The sequence below is a fragment of the Chlorocebus sabaeus genome, chromosome 1, assembly GCF_047675955.1.
Source record: "Chlorocebus sabaeus isolate Y175 chromosome 1, mChlSab1.0.hap1, whole genome shotgun sequence".
NCBI classification, from domain to species: domain Eukaryota; kingdom Metazoa; phylum Chordata; class Mammalia; order Primates; family Cercopithecidae; genus Chlorocebus; species Chlorocebus sabaeus.
The window spans coordinates 80,694,234-80,716,097 of NC_132904.1; the positions used below are offsets into that span (position 1 = coordinate 80,694,234).

At 36.9% G+C, this 21,864-nt stretch overlaps 1 protein-coding gene across 23 annotated transcripts in view; it reads right to left on the bottom strand.

The window, feature by feature from the left end:
• Positions 1 to 21,864, bottom strand: part of DLG2 (discs large MAGUK scaffold protein 2) — a 2,222,296-nt gene that overhangs the window by 632,508 nt on the left and 1,567,924 nt on the right. For all 23 annotated transcript variants that reach the window (XM_008020354.3, XM_008020345.3, XM_008020348.3 and 20 more), the window contains one exon: positions 14,591 to 14,715. In XM_008020354.3, coding sequence (XP_008018545.1) covers positions 14,591 to 14,715 — 125 coding nt within the window. The remainder of the gene's footprint in view (positions 1 to 14,590; positions 14,716 to 21,864) is intronic.

Consider the following 21,864-nt stretch of genomic DNA (forward strand, 5'->3'; position numbering starts at 1 on the left):
TTTTTAAAAAATGGTCTACATTCCTCTGTCAATTTACTACTAAATCAGACTATAATACTTAAAAGAGTTATCGAAGGATAGGAGAAGAAGGAAAATTATACCAACACTTTAGTTATTAGCAGTATATTGTGGATTATAAATTGTGGCTCTGATGTCTGTGTTCCAAATAACAGGCACGTTTGCATAATCAAAAATGATTTGGGCTGAATTCAGATAACATCAGTCATCACAGACCAATTCTTGGTCACTGTGGAAAGGATGACTTATACATTGTCTTAGCTCAACATGTTAGAATAATACTGATAGTGAGTGTTATAACCTCTCCAGAAGCTGGTTTTAATAAATAAAAACTATTATTATTAATTCAATCAGACATAATGTTAAAAAATACCTCAGGTCTATAATTTAAAAAGCAAAAAATAAAAAATAAATAAATAAAAAATAAGTAGCAAGGAATACTGGAGCCAGTTAATTTCAAACCCAGAAATATGTAAGTAACAACAAATCTGGGAATGGTTGTCCTAATATTCTCTAATCTGTCTGATTTTTAAATCCTTTCTACAAAGATTTTCATTACAATGCAACAAACAACTTAAATACCCAAAACATGATAAAAGTTAATGTTACATCAATATGACATGAAATTATGCAACTACTTGAACTAATGTTTACAAAGCAATTTTTTTCTTTTTTTAATTATACTTTAAGTTCTATGGTACATGTGCACAACACGCAGTTTTGATACATAGGTATACATGTGCCATGTTGATTTGCTGCACTCATTAACTCATCATTTACATTAGGTATTTCTCCTAATGCTATCCCTCCCCCATCCCTCCACCCCATGACAGGCCCTGGTGTGTGATGTTCCCCACCCTGTGTCCAAGTGATCTCTTTGTTCAATTCCCTTCTATGAGTGAGAACATGCAGTGTTTGGTTTTCTGTCCTTGCGATTGTTTGCTCAGAATGATGGTTTCCAGCTTCATCCATGTCCCTACAAAGGACATGAACTCATCCTTTTATATTGCTGCATAGTATTCCATGGTGCATATGTGCCACATTTTCTTAATCCAGTCTATCATTGATGGACATTTGGGTTGGTTCCAAATCTTTGCTATTGTGAATGGTGCTGCAATAAACATATGTGTGCATGTGTCTTTATAGTAGCATGATTTATAATCCTTTGGGTAAATACCCAGTAATGGGATCTCTGGGTCAAATGGTATTTCTAGTTCTAGTTCTTTAAGGAATCGCCACACTGTCTTCCACAATGGTTGAACTAGTTTACACTCCCACCAACAGTGTAAAAGTGTTCCTATTTCTCCACATCCTCTCCAGCACCTGTTGTTTCCTGACTTTTTAATGATTGCCCTTCTAAATGGTGTGAGATGGTACCTTATTGTGTTTTTGTTTTGTTTTGTTTTTGTTTTTGTTTTTATTTTGAGACAGAGTCTCGCTCTGTCACCCAGACTGGAGTGCAATGGTGCCATCTCAGCTCACTGCAAGCTCCGCCTCCTAAGTTCATGCCATTCTCCTGCCTCAGACTCCCAAGTAGCTGGGACTACAGGCGCCCGCCACCACACCCGGCTAATTTTTTGTGTTTTTAGTGGCGATGGGGTTTCACCGTGTTAGCCAGGATGGTCTCGATCTCCTGACCTCGTGATCCGCCCGCCTCGGCCTCCCGAAGTGCTGGGATTACAGCACTGCCCTACAGAGCTGCAATTACAGCACTGTAATTACAGTGAGCCACCGCGCCCACTCCCCTCATTGTAGTTTTGATTTGCATCTTTCTGATGACTGGTGATGATGATCATTTTTTCATTTGTTTGTTGGGTGCACAAATGTCTTGAACTTTTATCCTACTTTTTTCATTTAATACTGTAACACAGGCATTGTAGTTTAAAAACACTTTGTAAATTCTGGCCGAAACCCTACAAGCCAAAATTTACAAAATATTTTTAAAGTACAATGCCTGTGTTATGGTATTAAATGAAAAAGGCAGGATAAAAGTTCAACTATTTGAAAAGCATATCAATAATTTGTTTTTGACTTTTGAAAATAGAAATGTTATTTATCAGATAATTTTTATACAATGTTGATATTTTAGCAGCTGGAATACAAGGTCAAATATCTGCTTAGAAAAAAGAAGAGGTAGTAGAGTCATAGTCAATGAAGAGATAGGATGATGGAAGTAAAGGTTGGACAAATGCTCTTTCAGGATGGAGAAAAGGGTTATGAACCAAGTGATTCAGATGGCCTTTAGAAGCTGGGAAAAGGAAAAGAAACAAATCATCCCATAGAGTCTCTGTGGTTGCCCTGTCAACATTCCAAGTTTATCTCAGTGAGTCTGATTTTGGACTTCTGACCTCCAGAACTATAAGATAATAAATTCGCATTAAGTTACTACATTTGTGGTAATGTGTTATAGCAGCAATAGAAAACTAATATGAAATCCTTGATCATTTTTAAATTGGGTTATTTGTCTTCTTATTGTTGAGCTGTAGGAGTTTTAGTATACATTCTGGACACAAGTCATTTATCAGATATATTATTTGCAAGCATTTTCTCTCATTATGTGAGTTATCTTTTAACTTCTTGATAGTGTCTTTTGAAAGCACAAAAGTTTTTAATTGATGAATTTCAATTTATGTATTTTTTCTTTGTTGTTCATGCTTTTTGTGTCATATAAAGAAACCACTTCCTAAGCCAAGATCATAAAGACTTCCTCCTACATTTTCTTCTAAGACTTTTATAGTTCTAGCTCTTACATGTAGGTCTAGGATACCATTTAATTAATATTTGTCTACAGTGTGAGATAGGGGGGCAATTACATTCTTATGCAGGTATATATCCAGAAGTCTTGATACAATTTGCTACAGAAAAAAAAAATCCAACAAGTCATGTTTGCCACAAAGTTATTAATATTTCAGTCAACTCATAGGTGGATTTCAGTTTTTGGAATACATGGCAGCTGACAGAAATAGGAAAACTGCTGGAGATGCCTTTCCAGCTGTGAAAGACTGCTTATGGGTGCCTGATGCTCTTCCAGCTATGCAGCTGAAATTATTCTTCTTGTATAGAAATTTTCTTGTGTAATATACTAAATTGTTGGGGACTTGTTGATTGGCAGTCACCACTGAACCACTTGCTAGGTGATTTTCTTCTTGTCCAAGTACTCTATAAATACAATAGGGCTGATATTATGGATAGAGAAAATCAAAAGAGAGGGTTGTTACCTTTCAATGCTTTTCAATTTTGTTGGGAGAGATGGAAAAAATAATCCATAAGTCCATTGAGATTTGCATCATACATCTTTCTAAAGAGAGTGCTGGTATCATTTATACGAGGTAATAAAGTCTCCCTTCTCATGAAAGTCTTCCTGTTCAGAGCAACAGCTGGGCTTGTATTCTGCTTTGACCCCAAAACAATGATGTAATAAAAGTTTACTTGGATTTGGAGGCACTAAAAGTCTCTGCCTTTGAATAAAACATTTACCATGATCATAGTCATTTAGTACAACAATCAGTTGGGATACAGAGGAAATTGACAGGTTGGATGTCGTGACTTGTGTGGTTTTTTTTTTTATTTGCAATCACCCAAACTCATGAAAATTCAACATGGAGAGGTACTCTAAGAATTTAGCAATCTCTTATGCTATTTCTGCTTCCTAGAAATCTTTTATTTCCTTAAACAATTGGTAAGTGGGTCCTGGGAGTAAGTGTCAGACTCTGATGCCTGGAAGTTACTCCCTTTCCTCTGTTTAGTGCTTCTTATTTGCACAGAAAACAAAAACAAACAAAAAAACAAGTAAAGTTGAGCTTTATCTTTTCCATTTCTAAGCCTTCATCTCTTGATGATTACCAATCATTTTTTTTCCTTCTTTTCCTTCCCTCTCTGTGTTTCCTTTTCCTCCCCTTGCCTTCTGTCTTTCTCATCATGTTCTTATTTTAAAATCATCAGTGAGTTAGTGGATATACATTAATGAAAAAGCAAAAGAATGAATTGTCAAAGGACAGCCAAAAGGACAATGTTGTGGTTTATACACAAGAACTGCATTCTTGAAACACTGGTCCTTGACCTTTCAACTTTGCCAGTACAGTCAAACCTCAGTATAATCATTATTCTTGTTTGAAATAAACATGAATGTTATCTTGACTTTTATGAAAACAAAGACAACCTTACCTATAAACAGACATGGAAGTAATGCATGAAGCAATGGATTTAAAGAAAAAAAAACTTTTTTTTTTTTCTCTAAATCTTCTCTGGGAGTAGAAATGACTATGCTGAAGGCTAAGAGATTAAATTGTGTCACTTGTCAGGAAATTGGCAAGCAGCCATCTTTTCTGCCTGTTTCTACATGCTGCTTTTGTGCTGTGGATGCCTTTAATAAATGCACTCTTGTGTAAAATGTCATTGCTGCATCGCCAAGTGGAAGCTGTCATGTGATAGCTCTTCCCCAGGATGACATATTGGTCCTTGGCAATTCTGGGACTTCAATTTACACAGAGGCATTTTTATGATTCAAATACAAGTGAAGAAATAAAAATCTTCAAATCGTGGATGTATATCTATTTTGCTCTGAAAGAAAACCTAATGTTCTTTTCAAATACTGCTTAAGGATAGGTAATGCTGGCTGGGCACGGTGGCTCACGCCTGTAATCCCAGCACTTTGGGAGGCCAAGGTGGGCGAATTGCCTGAGGTCAGGAGTTCAAGACCGGCCTGGCCAACATGGTGAAACCCCGTCTCTACTAAAAATACAAATACACTGACAACATATTGCAAAGTAGGACCTCTCCAACGTTGTTGGCAAAAGTAAAATTTGGTAGAATATTTTTGGAAATAAATTTGGTAACATGTATCAAAAGGTTTTAAAATGTTCATTCTATCAGTTTCAGAAATTCCATAGTAGAAATATAAGCTAAGGAAATAATGAGGTACAAGGTTAATAATGTTTTCCAAAAGATGTCCATATATTTAAAATGCTGATAAACTGAAAATAAATTCCTAACAATGTGAATGGTTAAATATGCTACTTTATAGCAATTAAATTATTTGCAAAGGCTTTTTTACTGATACAGGGAAAGGTCTCTGAACTAAGGTGAAGTTAAACAAATACTAAATATATAGAGTATGATCTAAACTAAGTTTAAAACGCAAAAAATATGAGAAAGACATGTACAAAAATATCACTAGTGATTAGTGTTGTGTAGTGTAAAAATGAATGTGCTGTATTTTGCTTAGTCTTTGTCTACTCTTCTTTATTTTATATTTATTACGCAAAGGACAAATATCATAGCCATAAACACACATACGCATAAAGTTCTATTTAAAAACAAGTTCTATCAGAAAATGGTCACTGTCCAGAGAAACTCATCTAAACCACCATATGCTCTTCTTGCCTTGCCTTGCCTCTTAGCCCTCATCTCACATTTTCCCTGCAGTTTCTGGCTATCTCCCTCAATCCAGCTCAGATTCACATCTCCGGCCATTAGATGTAAAACAGGTCTCAGTCTCTATCTCTGCTGTCCCTCCACCTGAGGGACTAGATTCCCCACTTTTGTCGGCCTGGGTCCACCCCTCACTTTTGATTGATTGTGCTTTTGGCCTCTTGCCTTTAGGTATTAGAAAGTCCCAAGTCCAGTCATGAGGCCTCATCAGTGTTTCTGAAGTTTTGGGTGTGATAGTGTTACTGGAGACCTGCACCAGCAAGCTACTCTACAGCCCAGTTTAAGGGAATTTTAGGGTCCAGAATTTATATGTCTATATTAGTTTCTTATTGTTACATGACAATTTACCACAAATTAATCACTTTAAGGCAACATGTACTTATTATCTCGGAATGTCAGCAGGTCAGGAATTCAGACGTGACTCAGAGGAGTCCTCTCCTTTGAGTATCACGAGGCTGCATGCACTGATGTGTCAGCTGGACTGCATTCCTTTTGGGAGCTTGAGGTTCTCTTATAAGCTCATGTAGCAATCTGCAGAAATCAATTCCTTGTGACTGTATGTCTGATGTCTTCTATCTTGCCAGCTGTAGGCTGGGGACTGTACTTAGTACCTAAAGGATGCCTTCAGGTCCTCACTATACAGGCCCACCATAGCTTCTCTAACAACATGGAAGTTTGCTTCATCCATGCCAGCAAGAGAATCTCTCTGTTTTTAAAAGTCTCATTAGATGGGTCAGTCTGAATCAGGATAATCTCCATTTTGATTAAATCAAAGTCAAATGATTAGGGGACTTGATTACATCTGTGAAGTCCCTTTTGCCATATAGAGTAGCATAATCATGGAATTGAATCTGATCATATTCACAGGTCCTGTCCACATTTAAAAGAAAAGGATTATAGAAGGTTGTAGGTTATTGGGGGGGCATCTTAGATTTTTGCCTACCATACTGTCCATCCCTGACTGTCACAGACTTGTGACTCAGGTTCAGCATTCTGCTAAATAGCTGGCTCTGTAGATACAGGGTTGTGTTGCAGACCTTGCCTTTCACATAATTCCTTTACAAAGACTATTTCATGTAATCTTACTATATCTTCTTGGGATAAATGTTCCTGTTTCCAATGCACCAGTGAGGAAACTGAAGAACAGAGAGCTTAAAAAGGGGCACAAAGTCACATAGCTAGCAAGTAGTACCTGAAACCTTGGTCTTTGACTTCAAATATTGTGTTCTTTCTCCTATATCTCTTTTCTGCAGCAACAACTAAGACTGGAACTCGATTTGAAGTCTGATCTACTTAGGGAGTAAGTCACTTTTCACTTTATCTGTGCCTTTAGTCTGCACTGTCACTTTATATTGGCTATGATTTCGCACACACAGGAAGTTTTTTCATAATGATTCCAGGACTCCTAGAATTGTTTCCTAGAAAATTACCGCAAACTGGCTGGGCGCGGTGGCTCACACCTATAATCCCAGCACTTTGGGAGGTCGAGGCGGGTGGATCACAAGGTCAAGAGTTCGAGACCAGCCTGGCCAAAGTGGTGAAACTCTGATTCTACTGAAAATATAAAAATTGGCCAGGCGTGGTGGTGGGGACCTGTAGTCCCAGCTAATCAGGAGGCTGAGGCAGAAGAATCGCTTGAACCCAGAAGGCAGAGGTTGCAGTGAACCGAGATTGCGCCACTGTACTCCAGCCTGGGCGACAGAGCGAGTCTCCATCTAAAAAAAAAAAAAGAAAAAAGAAAAAAGAAAAAAGAAGAAAGAAAGAAAGGAAGAAAGAAAGAAAGAAAGAAAGAAAGAAAGAAAGAAAGAAAGAAAGAAGGAAAATTACCACAAACTTATCAACTTGAAACTATATTTATTAGCTCACTATTGGTGTATGTCATAAGTCTAGCACAGTGTGGCCAGAATCTCTGCTTAAGTTCTCACAAGGCTGTATCAAGATGTCAGCTGAGCTACATTCTCATCTTAAGGTTCAGGGTCTTCTTCTGAGATCATGTGGTTGTGTCAGAATTCAGTTCCTTGAGGTTGTGGGACTGAGGTCCCTGCTTCATTGCTGGCTGTCAGCCTGGGAGTCTCTCTCTGCTACTAGAGGTCATTCCTATTCTTTCTCTCATGGCCTCCTTCATTTTCAAGCCAGCAGCAATGTGTCAAGTACATCACACATCTCAAATCTCTTTAACTTTTGCCACCAGCCTGAGAAAAGTCTCCAATTTTAAGGGTTCATGTAATTAGACCAGGCTCAAGTGTATATTCTCCCTATTTTAAGGTAAATTATAGCATATAAAAATCATAGGAGTGACATCTCATTATAGTCACAGGTTCTATGGATTATGGAATAGAATCTTGGGGAGTGGCAGTTTTATTTTTATTTTTTATTTATTTTGAGATGGGGTCTCGCTCTGTTGCCCAGGCTGGAGTACAGTGGTGAAATTTCAGCTTACTGCAACCTCCACCTCCCCGACTCAAGCCATTCTCCTGCCTCAGCCTCCTGAGTAGCTGGGATTAGATGCCCGCCACAACACCCCACTAATTTTTGTATTTTTAGTAGATACGGGGTTTTACCATGTTGGCCAGGCTGGGTTTGAACTCTTGATCTCTAGTGATCCACCTGCCTCGGCCTCCCAAAGTGCTGGGATTACAGGCATGAACTACTGCACCTGTCTAGGAGTGGCATTTAGAATGATGCTTACCACAGTGGGTCTTTTAAGTGTTGTTGTTGTTGTTGTTTTTCTGCATTATAGCTTATAAAATAAAAACATGGACACTGGAGTCAAACTGCTTACATTCAAATTCTGGCTCCAATATTTACTAATAGTACAAACTTAGGGAAGTTGCTTAACCTCTCAGTTCCTCAATTTTCTTATCTGAAAAATGAGTAATAAATAACAGTATGAGTTTTATTGAGTCATTTAACACTTTAAATGACCTAATGTGCCAGAAAATGACTTCGCACATTGTAAGCACTATGTTGGTCTTTATTAATATTATTATTATTATTGATCTGATTATTACATATCCACTAATTTAGAGTTCAGATTACTACTCTCCTTGGAGCAAACCCATCACCTTATTTCTCTGGACCTTAGCTTCTCTGTAAATGTTAGTGTTATTTAACTGTCAAAATATAATTTATATCTTAGTCTATTGGGCTATTATATAATATCATAAACTAAATGGCCTATAAACCAAGGCACTGGCAGATTTGATGTCTAGTGAGGGTCCTTTTCCTGGTTCATAGATAACACCTTCTAGATACGTCCTCACATAAAGGAAGGGGCAAGGAAGCTTTTATGAGGGCACTAATATAAATCAGGATCTCTCTTACAAAGACATGCATGAGTACTCCACCTTCAGAACCTAATCATCTCTCAAAGGCCCCACCTCCTGATATCATTACATTGGGGATCAGCTTTCAGCAGATGAATTTTGGGAGGATACAAATATTCAGGCCATAGCAATTTATAATGCAAAGGTACATTTTAAAGAAATTTAAGGCCGGGCGCGGTGGCTCAAGCCTGTAATCCCAGCACTTTGGGAGGCCGAGACGGGCGGATCACGAGGTCAGGAGATCGAGACCATCGTGGCTAACACGGTGAAACCCCGTCTCTACTAAAAAATACAAAAAAAAACTAGCCGGGCGAGGTGGCGGGCGCCTGTAGTCCCAGCTACTCGGGAGTCTGAGGCAGGAGAATGGCGTAAACCCGGGAGGCAGAGCTTGCAGTGAGCGGAGATCCGACCACTGCACTCCAGCCTGGGAGACAGAGCGAGACTCCGTCTCAAAAAAAAAAAAAAAAAAAAAAAAAAAAAAAAAAAAAAAAAAAAAAAGAAATTTAAGTGTTTCTAACTCAAAGGAAACACCAAAGGATTTGTTTACAAAAAAGAAAACTATGCTTAATTTATAGGGTTTTGTTTTTTGTTTTTGTTTTTAAAGCAAAGGAAACATAGCAGGTTGAGCGGCTTACATTATAAACTTGAGAACAGGAGTATAGGACCGTTTTTGGCATCATACCTATTTTTTTTTTAATGGTCTTTAATTCCATGTTATGACTAAGAGAAAAAAGCGTGTGAAAAGATAGGGACAGGAAACTTAGGGAAGAACATAGAGGGTGAAAGGAGACTGCAGAAGGAAAGGTAGAAAGTATAATAGGAAAGGGGATAGAGAAGAAAAGAAAGAAACAGAGGCAAGAGGAGAGGAAAAACTACTTAGAGACAGAGAGGGAAGGTAAGGAGAAAGGGGAAAACGGTGGTATAATTTATTGAGCACCAATTATGTGCCTGCCATCGCTAAGGAGCTCGGTTATCCCACCTCAGAACATCTCAGTGAAGTAGGTATTATTGTCACCACTTTACAAATGAGAAAACAGCTATTAAGTGAGTTTAACTTGTCCAAGGTCAATTGTGTTATATACAGAAGTTAGAACCCACATCTTTCCAGAGCTAATTACAATGTCCTTCTTCCATGTCCTTAAGGACTAATGGTGAGATAAAACATACTCTTCACGGCTTGTTGGTCCAGCCTCAGTGTTCCTGTCACACTGAGAAAAGAATTAGTCAGGCTTAGTTCAGGCTTTGGTGTTACTGTCTCTTAGCACTACCTAAGAATCTTAATTATTTGAGTCAGGACATTCAGATTTTAGTTAAATAGGATGCCCAAATGATTTATGCCTCAGCATAAGTCACTTGTCTGAGCTGCAGAATCCCCCTCTATAAAATGTATGCCTTGGACTAGACCACCTGCCAAATACTGAAAATCTATACTTATTAGCTGTCTGCACCTAGGCAAAGGCTGTAATGTGGATTGGAAAGAAGGTGAATTTTGTTGGTCTAGTTAGAAGCACTGTACAAAATCGTGCAGGCTGTTTGCTGTACAACCTTAGTAGGCAATATTCATACACATAGTCATAGGTCATGGCCCTGGCTCCAGGAAGCCAAAATAAGGACCAATGGGTAGAGGCCAAAAAAAAAAAAAAAAAAAAAAAAAAAAAGGGAAATTGTGGATCAATAGAAAAATAACAAACTCTGTTATATTCAGAATTACCTCTTAACATTGTGAAAACTTTACCTTTGGGAGTTTTTAGGCAGAGACCACATGATGTAGGAATTCTACTAACACATGAGAGTTTAGAGAGCACCTAAGTGCCATTCAGAACTGGATTTTTTTTTTTTTAATTTATTTATTATTATTAAACTTCAAGTTGTAGGGTACATGTGCACAACGTGCAGGTTTGCTACATATGTATACTTGTGCCATGTTGGTGTGCTGCACCCATCAACTCGTCATTTACATCAGGTATAACTCCCAGTGCAATCCCTCCCCCCTCCCCCCTCCCCATGATAGGCCCCGGTGTGTGATGTTCCCCTTCCCGAGTCCAAGTGATCTCATTGTTCAGTTCCCACCTACGAGTGAGAACATGCGGTGTTTGGTTTTCTGTTCTTGTGATAGTTTGCTAAGAATGATGGTTTCCAGCTGCATCCATGTCCCTACAAAGGACACAAACTCATCCTTTTTTATGGCTGCATAGTATTCCATGGTGTATATGTGCCACATTTTCTTAATCCAATCTGTCACTGATGGACATTTGGGTTGATTCCAAGTCTTTGCTATTGTGAATAGTGCTGCAATAAACATACGTGTGCATGTGTCCTTATAGCAGCATAATTTATAATCCTTTGGGTATATACCCAGTAATGGGATGGCTGGGTCATATGGTACATCTAGTTCTAGATCCTTGAGGAATCGCCATACTGTTTTCCATAATGGTTGAACTAGTTTACAATCCCACCAACAGTGTAAAAGTGTTCCTATTTCTCCACATCCTCTCCAGCACCTGTTGTTTCCTGACTTTTTAATGATCGCCATTCTAACTGGTGTGAGATGGTATCTCATTGTGGTTTTGATTTGCATTTCTCTGATGGCCAGTGATGATGAGCATTTTTTCATGTGTCTGTTGGCTGTATGAATGTCTTCTTTTGAGAAATGTCTATTCAAGATGGATTAGAGACTTAAATGTTAGACCTAATACCATAAAAATCCTAGAGGAAAACCTAGGTAGTACCATTCAGGACATAGGCATGGGCAAAGACTTCATGTCTAAAACACCAAAAGCAACAGCAACAAAAGCCAAAATTGACAAATGGGATCTCATCAAACTAAAGAGCTTCTGCACAGCAAAAGAAACTACCATCAGAGTGAGCAGGCAACCTACAGAATGGGAGAAAATTTTTGCAATCTACTCATCTGACAAAGGGCTAATATCCAGAACCTACAAAGAACTCAAACAAATTTACAAGAAAAAAACAAACAACCCCATCAAAAAGTGGGCAAAGGATATGAACAGAACTGGATTTTTAATGTGATCAAAGCTAGCTGGGTGATCTTAAAATCAATAAGCCTTAATTTTCTGAGTCCTTATTATAGCCACAATAATAGTACCTACCTATATGGCTACTGAAGTAGGAGATTGTGTGTGTGTGTGTCTGTGTGTGTATCTACATCTGACATCTCTGTATCTATCTTAGCACAATGTCCCGCACATGACAAAATCTCAAGAAATGTCAGCTTTCATTATCGTTATTCTCTTTACAACTATGAAAGAATGAAGTTTCTAGCACAGCAGAACTTTGCTTTACCTCTGTAGGCATGGGGCTGCCACCAAGTTTGCAGGCAAAGAATGCTGGCACTCTCAGAGATATCACTTTTCCTTCTTAATTGTAGAGCAAACATATAACATAAAATCTGTTTCACGCTTAGAGCCAGAATTTGGTTAAAGGGTGGAGGTTCTCCCCTTCTTGTAGTTAAACAGAGTGGTTAAAAATTATGATTATGACCCGCCGTAATCATAATTTAGAGATAATTTCTAAATTATCCTCTAACAAGTCTATTTCTAAACTTTAAAAATGGAGCTTCTTTAGGGTCCAGTGTTAGCAAACAGAATCCCCACCATGACTCATAGAATTACACAGCATCTTTTTCAAACCTTTCACTCTAGTGGGGATATGTCCTCATTCAGAACTTAATTTAGTTAATTCAGCTTAAAAATTCAATTGTCAAAAAGCTATTTCCTGTGGGAGTATCTTTTTTGTTGATAAAAGATGCACATGTACCTGAAAAAAAAATGTGATTCTCTTCCTCAAGCTGTAAACATCCAGCTGTCAAAAGTAATCACTACATCAGAAAAACTGGGTAATGAATAAAAGTATTTTTGGTTGATTCATAAGAAAAACAGCAAAGTAGCTTATATGCTTAATGAAAAAACAGACTGAGGAACTGCTATGAAGCTTACATTTCTGCTCCATAAGTCACAGTCCTCAATGTGGCTCCATGCAAGCTAAAGTCATTCTTACCTACAGGACGTCACTTGTGTTATTTAATAAGACTCTGTCCTTGATTAAATTTGAGTCAGGCTTCTCTAGGTCCTACTCTCAGTTAGGCCTTGACCTTAGGCTTTTTATTTGGTCTCGTTTGCCCAGTTTTAGCAAGCATCCTGCTGAGTCAGTTTATCAAAAATTTCTCTCCCTTGGTATCTGATCAAATTCCTTATCCCATACCCTTGATAATTTATCAGCTTGGCCTGCCTTCAACAAGAATCCTGCCAAGTCCCTTTAGCCAGAATTCCCCTTACCCTTGACGTTTTCTCTCAGTAATTTTCCATGCACTAACTGCCACCTCCACTCCACAGCTCTTTGGCTATACATCTTCACTTGTGCTTTTTGTATTCAGAGTTAAGACCAATCTCCCTCCCCTACTGCAAAATCTCCATTGCAGTGATTCCTCTTGAATAAACTCTTCCTTACAGTCATTAACAAGTGTCATAAATATTTTGTATTTAACATATCCTTCCTATCTTATCTCCCACATTAATTTTCACTTCTTCCTCTTCTACACTTTTTATTTACTTATTCAAAAATTCATTTCTTCAACAAGAGTTTATTGAGCCACTTATATATATGTAACTGCTTGACCTGATGGGATTTACAACCTAGTAGGGATGCTAAAATGACATTAGGGCATGTTATTCTTCCTGAAAAATCTCTCCGAATTTTTCCAATCTATAGTGCCTTTTAGCTAAGGCTTTGATCTCATAGCATTTTATGTTATTTACCCCATGAGGGTAACTCTTATTTCCCACAATTAAGTTTCTTAAAGAAAGTAGCCCAGCTCAAGCAGCTACTATTCTCTATCACCGAGAAGTACCTGGTTACACTTCCTCCACCAACCTAAACTCACCATGTGTCTTTTTTTTTTTTTTTTTTTTTGCTTTTTGAGACATGGTCTCACTCTGTCACCCAGCCGGGAGTGCAGTGATATGATCTCAGTTCACTGGGATTAAGTTCAAGCCATTCTCCCGCCTCAGCCTCCAGAGTAGTTGGGATTACAGGTACCCACCACCAGGCCCAGCGACTTTTTGTATTTTTAATAGAGATGGGGTTTTGTTATGCTGGCCAGGCTGGTCTCGAACTCCTGACCTCAAGTGATCCATCTGTCTTGGCCTCCCAAAGTACTGATATTATAGGCATGAGCCACTGAGTCAGGCCACTCTGTGCTCTTTATCCAAATCAAACTGGTTTCCCTTTTTTTTTTCTGAGGGACAACTGGTTCTGTTCTCTGTGTTCCCACTCAGATTTGTAGGGTTAGTGAAATCTTAATTATCATTCAAGACTCAGAGAAAAATCTTCCCAGGGAATGTTTTTTTTAGACTCAATTTTTCCCTCTCTAAATGCCTAGAGAAAGCCTTATAAACAGTTGCTGAATCTGAGAATACATACAATATCTATAACAGTGCTTTACTTGCTAATGCTACTTACAGTGTATCATTTTGGTAATTATATTATTTGCCCATTAGTTCATATTTATGTTCTTTCCAACTAGACTGAAGGCCTCATCCAAACAAAAGATGTATCTTCATCCCCTCCTCACAGTGCCTGGCCCAGTGTTCAGTGTGGTAGCCACCAACAAACACAAATCAAATACTATTGAAATTCAATCAGTAGCAAGAGATCTGCAAAGTCATTTCAGGAAGCTTGCCTTAAAAATCTTTCCAGTACAGAACTTTTGTAGAATTATTATTCTTCAAAGGTACAAACGTGTCTCATTAATGCAGCAGATTTACTTTCAAAATCATTCTAATGTTTCAGATCTTTACCTGAGTCTGCCATCTTCTGCTGCAGCACCTCCTGGTATAATCTTCGTAATAAATATGCCAGGGTCATCTCCAATGTGGGGATTATCTGTCCCCCCAGCAATACTGAATCCCAGGCCAGAATTCCCCTGTAGAAACAAAAAGCAGATATTAAATGATGTGTCTGTCACCTAAAACCTAGTTCCTTTTGCACTCTGCATTATCATGTTACTACTCAAATGGAAATCAGGTGGCAACAGTCTTGTATGCTAAACCATAAAGTGCATGGTTAGCAGTAAAACGAAGGTCAGGAAGAACACTCAGGTTTATTCCTGCACTGTAAGAATGCAAGAGGCATTATATTTTTGCTTTTAAAAATTGCTTCCTTTATGCAGCAATTAAAATCACATTTATGAAGCAGGAAATAAAAACTTACAAATTGTGTAATATGAAAAAATATAAAGAATACAATACATTGTCAATTGTAAAAAGTATACATTCATATGAAAAAGGAAGAAAAAAGTTACATGAAAGAATTTGATTTAAGAGAAGAGTGAACTTGGCTGTTTCATTTTCTTATTTCTGGTATTGTTCTAATATCACTTATCTGTCAAATAAATGTGTTTCTAAGTAACAGAAAACTTCCACTTCAGAAGACAAGGCCCTCTTCTAGAGTCATAATGCACGAGAGATACTTTTGAACAATAAACAGATTTTAATTTGCAATAACAATAGAAAAGATATGCAATAGTGTAGCAGCATGTAAATCTGAGTAGTATGCATTCTAATAACGCCTTTACACTTACTCCTGTAGATTATAGTAACTGATATCCTGTGTGTGTGTATATATGTATATACATATACATATATACATATATCTCTTTATCTCTTTCTAAAGATATATATATATATGGATAGACATATATAAGGATATATATATCAGGATATATATGTATATATATAAATATGTATATCTTTCTAAAATTTGTACATAAGGCATAATTAAAAGTCCCCCCAAATCCACAAACCATATTATTTATTTCTCATTTCTAAAGTCTCCTTTAATCCCCATCTCCCATCTCCAGAGCTACATATGTTTTCATAGTTGTGTTGTAATTTTTTCCAAATCACATTATATTTTAAGTCCTTTCTGTATAACTAGGCAGTCTTTATAATTATTCATCTTAAATGGCTAGTCATGTTTCATCAAGGTCACATATCACTTATTTAACCAGTCCCTTATCACTGGATATTAAATTCCTCTATATATTCTTACAACAAATATAGCTTACTAAATCTATGATCACTTGATTAATTTCCACTCTGAGGTAAAAAGAGATGAGGACTACAAATTCGGTAGTTATTTCAGAGAGATTAATCAGGGCACTTGATTAGTCAGAAAGGTTCAATGTCAAGATAATATCAGCTATAACTTGATAGCTATACCACTGCAAATGTCAAGGTAATGTTTAGCAATTTTTATTGACTGAATTAATAAAACTGAGTTCCAGAGGGTTGTTTTTGCAATTGTATATTTCTTATATATGTTGAAAGGGTGAAATGAATAATTCAGCTATGGCAACTAAAATCCCATGTCTTTATACTTCTGATGTCTTCTCTAATTCTGTTTGCTCTTTGAAAAAGTCTAGTGTTCACTGAACAGAGTTATTACTTATTAGTAGTCATATAATCATGAATTGGTTTAAAAGTTATGAAACACCACCTCTGTACCTGGCACTAGAGTAAGCCCTGGAGCTACAGGAGTAAATATGTCAGTTTACAAGGTACATGAAGGGGAAATGCAGAGTGTAAGGAGTGGGTAAGAGAACCAAATACAGTGACTTGGTGACATAGAGAAGAACATTTTGACATGGGGGAAGAACTTGTGTAAAAGCCCTTAGGTGAGAAAGGGTATACCACACCAAGGAACAGACAATAAAGTTGGAACAAAGAAAGCAAGAAGAATTGGATAGATGTACCTTAATCATGAAATTTACAAGAGCAGAGTATACGAGAAATCATTTTGGATTTTAAATACTTATTGACACCAAATGACTGTGTTAGTATTGGTTGAGCATTTCCTATGCAACTGACTCTAAACTAAGACTGCAGACGTTAAGGCCAGATGGTTTCTGCCTTCACGGATATTCAAAGCATAGCAAAAAAAGCAGTGATACCGTGGCATCTAGTGATCAGTATATTTCACATACTGTATAACCTCAACTGCATTGTCAAGTATGTAGCCATGGAGATAGTGTTTAGGGTACTTAATGGGGCAGTTCTCTAAGATTCAGAGGTTTGGGAAAGAAAAAATGGGAGGATGAGTATTTTCAATGTAATTTGGGTCAAGCTCTAAGTACATCAACGAGAGTGTATTGGTCTCACTATAGTTAGTATCTCAGGGATAATAATTTCTTGATTAAGGAGAGTAGGGAAGGAGGCAAGCAGAGATTGGGTGATACCCAAACACTTTCTCCTGATACTGTCAATGTGTTTGGAGAGGGCACTCAAAACTTTGTCATGTGAGAAATATATTTGTGATCTAACTCTTAACCTTGTCAACTTTATTTCCAGCTTCACACTTTACCCCCCAGGAATATTGAAGTGAACTGCAGGTTCTTTACTGCACAGACCTCACTATAATTCATCTCTTGGCATTTATTTATGCTGTTTTCTCTATCAGAAACTTCATATCTCCTCCTTGACTAGTTCATTTCTTCTCATTTTTGAAGATGTGGCTCAGAAGGTGTCTGCTCAAGTTAATACTAAATTATCACCCAACCCTTCTTTAGATAGATCACATTTCTGTGTTTTTGTAGGTTTTTACGCTTACTTATGTTATACATTGTGTTATTTTGTAGTTGTCTGTTTCTGAGTCTATCTTTCCTCTAAACTGGACTTGTAGAAGGCAGGAACTGCGTAGTATTCATCTTTGTTTTGTTGGAGCCTTGTCTAGCACATAGTATTGACAATAAATACTTGATGAAGGAATTAACAGAAAAACAAGCCTACTGAGAATGTTTGTGCCCTAACGGGAAGACTCAAAAAGGACACAACAGAAATCTGCAATGTGTTAAGGAATATAATATGGAAGTAGAAGCCATTTGCTCTATGTCATCACAAAAATAAAAAAGCAGAAAGCTCAGGCATTCAAACTGTGGTACAGCTAAAGGCTGACTGATACAATAGAACTGTTCAGACTGGAGATGCACTACTCTGTAAGGGATAGAGAGTCCTTCACTCAAGAGGTATTTGGCTAGTCACTGGGCATGAGGGACCCAGGCATTTATTGAAAGGTTAAACTGTATGATTTTTAAAGAATTCTCTTGGGACTCTGGCTAGATATAGGAAATCTGCTTTTGCCAAAAGAGAAAAGGGGATGTTTTAGGGACATTTAGTGGGGGAAGTATATCACTGTCAAATTCTTGAAACTTTATGAATCAATATATCTTTGAAATAATAACTTTGGCAGCAACCTAGAAACATTTAACCACTGTTTTTCTGTTGAATTGACTACAATATGGAGAAAACTGTGGCTCTGGCTTTTTCTAATATACATTCCCCTGTCCCCAGACCCACTCTGAGGAAAATAATGAATATATTTAGGAAATTCACAATGGAAACTAGGTAGGTAGAGACGGAATGTAACTTGCACTATGGTTCTCATCCCAAAGCATCCCTGAAAGCTTTTGTGTTTCAATTAAAACTAGTCTATCGGCTGGGTCTGGCCAGTCATCATAGTTCTTTACAAGAGATTCATCTTAATTCAGCTAAGGAAATGATTTAAAGAGCTTTCACCTCCCTTTATTGTTCTCTTCCAGCCTTCCCTTTTAAGTCTTTGCTACCAGCCAGCAGCATTTAGCAGAGAGAGGGACAGATGCAAAACTGTCAGTGAAATTGCGGCCTGCTGCTCTCTATGGCTGAATTACTTCAATCCCCTGACAATTGTCCCAGAGCCTGCCAGCTGCAGGGACAGATCTCAGCTCCTCTCTTCTCTGAGCAGCAATCTCTCCATGTGAACAGGCAGACCCCTGGTTGACACTCTTAGATGCTGAAAATTGTGACTAATTAACCGAGTGTTGATCTCTGATGCAGTCAATGGAAACTTCGAGATGCCATACTGGTAAGGGCAGACCCTGTAAAGGGTTCTGGGTAGGCTGCTGTGTCCTTGCAGTTGGGCAGATTCCATGACAGATGAATGTCACTGACATGGACCATTCTTTCTTCTAATTTGCTGACTCTTCCTCACGAGCACAAACCCATTTTCTAGCCAAATGACACTTCTTGTTTCATGTACTGCACACCGTCTCCTCTCAGAGAATCCACAAAATGGAAAGACATTTTACAAATATGATAAATACAATGTCTCTAGGAAAGTCCCACTTTTATTAAAAGTTTATTTCCCAAATGAAAATTACTCTCAAAATGGGGTTATATATAATAAAAAAGAGGAAAATAAGTAGTAATATTATAATCACATTCATTTATATATAATGTTTTACCGACAAGGAATTTTTTTGATTTTTAGAATTTTTCTACTTTAAAATACTGTTTGACCTGATCATTCGAATCTAGGATTTTATCTTAAAGAAATAATCAGAGAAACATGAAAAGATTTGTGTTCAAGGCTTGCTGCATTATTTTTCTAATGTTAAAAAAACACAACTGAAAACTGACTTCCATATAATGGAGAAATGGTTAAAATATTGTGGTACATTTATCTGAATGTGGGGATAGTTTGGAGTCATTACAATTGTAGTGCTTTTGAATAATAAAGACATGGAATTAGCCCAGGTGCCCATCAATGGTGGACTAAAAGAAAATGTGGTACATTTATACCATGGAATACTACACAGCCATAAAAAAGAATAAAATCATATCCTTTGCAGCAATATGGATGCAGCTGGAGGCCATTATCCTAAGTAATGCAGAAACAGAAAACCAAACACTGCATATTCTCACTTATAAATGGGAGCTAAACATCGGGTACACATGAACATAAAGATGGGGACAATAGATCCTGAGAAATACAAGAGGGAAAAAGGAGGGAAGGGGAAAAAGGTTAAAAAACTACCTATCTGGTACTATGCTCAGTTTTTAGGTGATAGGTTCAATTGTACTCCAAACCTCAGTACCATGCGATATAACTTTTTAATAAACCCCCAGAATCTAAAAGTTAAAAAAATAAAATAAAATAAATTTCAAGGCTGTTAATAAAAATGGAAAATGTTGATTATATAAATGTGAGAAAAGAGTGACATTTTAACTACAGTATGATTGCCACCGAAGGCATTTAAAATGACTTAACTTTAACAAGAAAATTATTAACTTTAATTAATAATAGTAAAATTGCTTAAATAATTTAAACTACCTGAGAAGGGGATTTTAAAAAAATTATGAAGCCCCTAGTAAAATACTAAAAGTATTATTAAGGGAACTAACATTATTGCATGTTTATTCTATGCTAAACACTAACCCATGCTTATAATTTCCTATGTGGTAGAGTAGATTGCATTATTCTCTTTTTATATATTAAACTGAAAAACAAACAACAAGCAAACAAACAAAGAAAAATACTGAGGCTGAGAGGAGTGAAGTAACTTATTTAAAGACTTAAAGCAAGTAAATAGTGAATTCAGATTTAAAAGCAGATTTGTCAGGCTTCAATTACTATTTGCTTTCCATTATATCACACTGTCTCTTCTGAGTTCAAAAACTAATTCAATGACAGGGAAGTAATATAAATTTTAGTTATAAGGAAACACTTCACTGGATTTTTGGAAAAGATTTAAACTTCTATCAGTATTGTGAAAATATTTCAAAACATTTCTAAGAAAGTGGTATGGTTTAGTGGAAAAACATATATCTGGGTCGTTTTAACCTGGGTTTGGACACTGGCTCTGCCACTGATATCTTTGTGGCATTGGATAAATTTCAAAACTAGACTTTGAGTCTAGTTTTGTCATCTGTCAAATGGAGATAATGAGATGAATACAAATGACACAGGCACCAGTGGAGTGATGAGCACAGCACATGGGTGATGATCAAGCAATGTTAGTTCAATCACTTTGGTTTGATGCACAGCACTGTTTAAAGGGTCCTTACGAGTTTGAGGACAGTCAGGGAGAACAGATGTCAGACAATGTATTCTTTAATTCATGCCTTACTTATTGACCCAACAAGTATGGATTAATGCATTTTAACCTACACTGATAATATATGTTACGTTTCTTCATTAAAACAAAACTTAGCTAGAAATACTAAATTTAGGGGAAAGATTAGGTTATGGTATTGAAACCTTAGATAAAAAACAGCTAGATTAAAAAAAGACTCAAACAATGTTCTTTTAACATTTTAATACCCATGTTCTCTTTGATAATATTGAAATGGTATATTCCTCTCACCACCCGCAAGATTCCTGTATGCTTCCCTTAACCTAGGAACACCTATCTGTTCCTTTTGCTACCTGTCAACCATGATCAATATTCAAGTTTACCTTCACATACTTGCTCCAGCAAAGACACTTATTTTAATTTAATATAGTTTATACTACAAAACAATATATGTTGTTTTCAAATATAGTGTACATCAGCCCCTAATCTGTAAATTTCTGATATGCACTCTGAAAATTACTAGTCTGCCACTTGAACATTGGCCAATTAAGATAATAGAATAGCGAATAATATAAGTAGGTAGAATAATGATATCAAAAAAGATTGAAACAGGTAATAAGAAGTTAAAATAAAGAACTATGTAGGCTACATGCCAGAAGGAAAAAATGTCACTTGATAGAAAGGTCTGTTGGTTGGCAAATAATCTTCCAAATTGTCCCAGAAGTCATTTTACTTTGAACAGTAAATCTGGAGTGGCACAGAGAATAAAAAGGTGTCTTTTTCATACACATTACTTGTTAAAATTATTTAAAGTCTTTTTCACATCCACTTTCTGTCTCATGTTACAATATCTAAAGATGAACAGCCCCAGGTCTATCACTAGGATGTAAAGTTGAGAAAACAATGCAGACATTTCTAACTACCATTGCTAAATAGAGATTTTTTTTCCTCAAATTTTTTATTTAGTTTTTAAATGCTATCTAATAATGTATGTGTCCTGGAACAAAGTGCTTAGTCCAGGAATAAGAAAAGCCTTTTTCACAATTATACAATCTCCAGGAATTGTATTTAGGATGCCCCATAGTTTGTTCTATTAAATTGTATTTTTCTGGAAGCTGCTGGGTAGAAAAGCCATCGGAAGAATGCTTCATTTGGGGATTGGTAAATGTTTACATAAAAATGCTT